This window comes from Oncorhynchus kisutch, linkage group LG4 (assembly GCF_002021735.2).
Source record: "Oncorhynchus kisutch isolate 150728-3 linkage group LG4, Okis_V2, whole genome shotgun sequence".
NCBI classification, from domain to species: domain Eukaryota; kingdom Metazoa; phylum Chordata; class Actinopteri; order Salmoniformes; family Salmonidae; genus Oncorhynchus; species Oncorhynchus kisutch.
Window position 1 is genome coordinate 14,129,714 of NC_034177.2, and position 5,000 is coordinate 14,134,713.

The 5,000-nt window shown below is 46.3% G+C and overlaps 1 protein-coding gene across 1 annotated transcript in view; it reads right to left on the bottom strand.

Annotated features, from left to right (window-relative positions):
* Positions 1–6: 6 nt before the first annotated feature.
* Positions 7–5,000, bottom strand: part of LOC109888529 (ephrin-A2) — a gene marked incomplete at its 5' end in the record, with an annotated part of 123,440 nt that continues 118,446 nt past the window's right edge. The window contains one exon of the mRNA XM_031822477.1: positions 7–921. Coding sequence (XP_031678337.1) covers positions 794–921 — 128 coding nt within the window. The remainder of the gene's footprint in view (positions 922–5,000) is intronic.

A 5,000-nucleotide genomic window follows, 5' to 3' on the forward strand; every position in this document is an offset into this window, starting at 1 on the left:
AGAGAAGAGAGAGAGAGACTGGTCAGAGACACACAAAGAGAGAGAGAGAGAGAGAGAGAGAGAGAGAGAGAGAAAGGTTCACCTATGATCTATCACCACAGGAGCCAACGTGACAAAGTAATATACTACTGTATAATACACTGTAACAGAATGAACATGTACAAGTGGGACATTACTGAGCATAATCAAAGCACAAAGACTCAAAGAGAAACGCAAACAGTCCGAAGATGAAGATGCACATGAGAGGGTTCTTAAGTGGAGAAGACGTCACTGTCGACGTCAACAGTCACTGTCGACCATCCAGACACGTAGGAGGGGAGTTTGTGCTCAATTCGGTTCAAAACCCCATCCATTTCTTGCACATCCCAGCGCTCCTCTGCAGCTGGGAGGCTATTTTTGTAAAGAATTTAAGGAACTCCTTCCTGCCTTTAAGGGACTCCTTTTTGTCTTTAAGCGACTCCTTCCTGGTCCCCAGGACTACTCCACTTTATAGCCAACCTGGACTTGAGCTGTAAGCTGAGGGTCAGAAGCCAGAAGCAAGGGTTATGCTGAGGAGTTGGAGGGTTCTGAGGGAGGGGCAGTATGAGTTTACAGTGTCCAGATGGTGCATATCGAGGGGTTGAGGGTGGAAGGTGGAGGAGAGTAGACTGATATGGGAGGAGGAGAGGACAGGCGTGGGGAGAGGGTGTGTGGAAGAGGCATGTCTCCTCGCAGGGGGCAGAGGCGGAAGATTTGATGGGAAGTCGGGGTGGGGGGCTGTTTCAAGGGGGGTAAGGCCGGCGGACCCAAGATGTTATGATGAGGACACGAGAAGCGTGAGCAGCATGGCCAGCATGAGGGAGAGGCAGGGGGCGGCCACGCAACAGCCACCGGTGCTGTCGTCTGTCAGGAAGGGCTCTGGGGACTCATACACTGAGTCATCTGAAAGAGAGAGAGAGAGAGAGAGAGAGAGAGAGACAGAGAGAGAGACAGAGAGAGAGAGAGACAGAGAAAGAGAGGGACAGACAGACAGAGAGAGGTTATGCTTCAAACAGGTTGCAATCTAACAATCTAATACAGTCAAATCCTTGTGCAGTTTCAATCTGGCTATATCTGGGCTTTGTCAAAAGCAAACACTGGCAAAGCCTACATTGACTCCTTTTGGTTCTTTTCTTCCCCGTGACCCAGATATATTCTGACAATAGTCATACATACACGTGTGATGTTTACACCTCCCACTTTCACTGTCATCTCCAATGTTGACACGGGCAGAGTGAGAAGCGCTACATGTTGTTGACAGGTCTGCACTGGGAGACTAGTCTTGAAGACACGAGTCACACCAATAGAGAGACAGACAATCAAACAGTGGGCGGGGCTGACTCCAGGAGACTTGAGGTGTGAGGCTCACGGTGTTTTAAAAGGTACTCGGTACTGGCATATTTAATGTTAAAACACCTCAACTCCCTGTCCTTACAGCTGCCATGAGGAACAGCTTTCTGATTCTGGAATTCTAAGGGTTTGGGCAGAGGCTGGATTGAGGCCTGGTTGTTTTGTATAATAAAGGTCTTTAACAGAAAGGTCCCCACATTCTCCACCATACTGCAATTGGAAATATACACACACATATATATATTTCACAATCTCCAACCCACACAGGATCCCTCCGGCCAACTTCCAACCAAGCCCACACCGAAATCTACCTGTGAATTGGGGCAGCAAGAGCCTAGTGGTTAGAGCATTGGACTAACAACCGAAAAGTTGCTAGATCGAAACCCTGAGCTGACAAGGTAAACATCTGTCGTTTTTTCCCATTAACAAGGCAGTTAACCCACTGTTCCTAGGCCAGTTAACCCACTGTTCCTAGACCAGTTAACCCACTGTTCCTAGACCAGTTAACCCACTGTTCCTAGACCAGTTAACCCACTGTTCCTAGACCAGTTAACCCACTGTTCCTAGACCAGTTAACCCACTGTTCCTAGACCAGTTAACCCACTGTTCCTAGGACGTCATTATAAATAAGAATGTGTTCTTAACTGACTTGCCTAGTTAAATAAAGGTAAAATACATCTTTTTTTAAATCCCGACTTAATCCCGGAATCCAATAAATGCGTTTCTCCTCCAGATATTCAGAGAGAGCAGTGCACATTACAGAGCCAGAGCTCGTAACGATGTCAATATAACAACCCATCATTAGTCACTGGACTGTTCTTTCAACAGTGTACTATTTATTATAGATGCTAAGGTCATTGAAATGTGCCTATAGCATAGGATTCCCTATAGGATTCATATTTATTACGATGTTTACATACCGTATATAATGTAATTGTATGTTCAAACAATAAAACAAGTGATGCAATTACACTATAACACATAAGGGGCAACAAAAACAACGGAGACAAAAATGCTATCATGCTAAAATGCCATGGCAACAAAAGAAAAGGACGATGGAGACATTCCATAATAGACCGACTGTGGGATTTTCAATGATCATGTCATTGTTTTTTAACTGCCTTGGGAAATTGATCACCTCTAACATGTTTATTCGCAATTATACAGAGATAACGGAACGACACGACCAGTCAGGTTAATAAACTCCAAGTGGAAATCACCAGGAAATGACACTGTTCCAAATATTGACACAGTAGTTTAATACCTTTCCTTTTCTCCAAAGGCTTCGAACAAACAGCTTAAAATGAATGAATGCCTTCTGTGAGTCAGAGAAGGAACATGCAACTGCAGATGGAATTTCTTTCTGGGGGGGGGGGCTGTCTGCCTTCATCGAGCTGCCTTTAAAAGCAACTGGATAAACAAACAGCTGAAATGAAACCTGTCCATTCAAACCCTACAACAATGCACATGGAAAGGCATAGGCCTGCAGTACAAGAGCACTAAATATACCGTATAAAAAATAGAATACATGTAACCCCTAATATAACCAGGTAAATTGACTGAGAACACATTCTCATGTACAGCAACGACCTGGGGAATAGTTAGAGAAGAGAGGAGGGAGGGGTTTATTAGGTGGCCATGATGGTATGAGGGCCAGATTGGGCCGTACCTTGTGGGTACATCCTAACTACTCCATAGTGACCCGTAAGGTTCTGGAAGCACATTGGACGTGTATAACCTGTCCTCAGGAGATTTACTACAGCAAAATGATTCTTTAAAGAGCAGTGGAGAATGTCACCTCACAACAACGCAGGTCTGAGGTTACGCCAACTTTAAACCTCATGTTTATGGTTGGGCAGATCTCTGTGGGAGCATCGGGCTTTGGTGAACGATGACTAGTTAATAATAATAATAATAAATTACATTTGTAAAGCACTTTTCATTATACAGAATAATCTCAAAGTGCATTAAATAAATTTAAAAACAAATAACGTTTTTTGGGACAACTAGACCAGGCAACTGACACAAAGAACACAGTTGACGCTACAAGGGACAAGGACAAGCCCAGCTTTCCTTATCTAACTTTGCAGTGTTGGAAAAGGACCCGTAAGTAAGAATTTCACTGTTAGTCTACACTTGTTGTTGGAGGTCAACAGATCTCTGTGGGAGCATCAGGATTTGGTGAACGATGACTAGTTGGAGGTCAACAGATCTCTGTGGGAGCATCGGGCTTTGGTGAACGATGACTAGTTGGAGGTCAACAGATCTCTGTGGGAGCATCGGGCTTTGGTGAACGATGACTAGTTGGAAGTCAACAGATCTCTGTGGGAGCATCGGGCTTTGGTGAACGATGAGTAGTTGGAGGTCAACAGATCTCTGTGGGAGCATCGGGCTTTGGTGAACGATGACTAGTTGGAGGTCAACAGATCTGTGTGGGAGCATCGGGCTTTGGTGAACGATGACTAGTTGGAGGTCAACAGATCTCTGTGGGACACCACAGCACCGGGCTTTGGTGAACGATGACTAGTTGGAGGTCAACAGATCTGTGTGGGAGCATCGGGCTTTGGTGAACTATGACTAGTTGGAGGTCAACAGATTTCTGTGGGAGCATCGGGCTTTGGTGAACTATGACTAGTTGGAAGTCAACAGATCTCTGTGGGAGCATCGGGCTTTGGTGAACGATGAGTAGTTGGAGGTCAACAGATCTCTGTGGGAGCATCGGGCTTTGGTGAACTATGACTAGTTGGAGGTCAACAGATCTGTGTGGGACACCACAGCATCGGGCTTTGGTGAACGATGACTAGTTGGAGGTCAACAGATCTCTGTGGGAGCATCGGGCTTTGGTGAACGATGACTAGTTGGAGGTCAACAGATCTCTGTGGGAGCATCGGGCTTTGGTGAACGATGACTAGTTGGAGGTCAACAGATCTGTGTGGGACACCACAGCATCGGGCTTTGGTGAACGATGACTAGTTGGAGGTCAACAGATCTCTGTGGGAGCATCGGGCTTTGGTGAACGATGACTAGTTGGAGGTCAACAGATCTGTGTGGGACACCACAGCATTGGGCTTTGGTGAACTATGACTAGTTGGAGGTCAACAGATCTGTGTGGGACACCACAGCATCGGGCTTTGGTGAACTATGACCAGTTGGAGGTCAACAGATCTCTGTGGGAGCATCGGGCTTTGGTGAACGATGACTAGTTGGAGGTCAACAGATCTCTGTGGGAGCATCGGGCTTTGGTGAACGATGACTAGTTGGAGGTCAACAGATCTGTGTGGGACACCACAGCATCGGGCTTTGGTGAACTATGACTAGTTGGAGGTCAACAGATCTCTGTGGGAGCATCGGGCTTTGGTGAACGATGACTAGTTGGAAGTCAACAGATCTCTGTGGGAGCATCGGGCTTTGGTGAACTATGACTAGTTGGAGGTCAACAGATCTCTGTGGGAGCATCGGGCTTTGGTGAACTATGACTAGTTGGAAGTCAACAGATCTCTGTGGGAGCATCGGGCTTTGGTGAACGATGAGTAGTTGGAGGTCAACAGATCTCTGTGGGAGCATCGGGCTTTGGTGAACTATGACTAGTTGGAGGTCAACAGATCTCTGTGGGACACCACAGCATCGGGCTT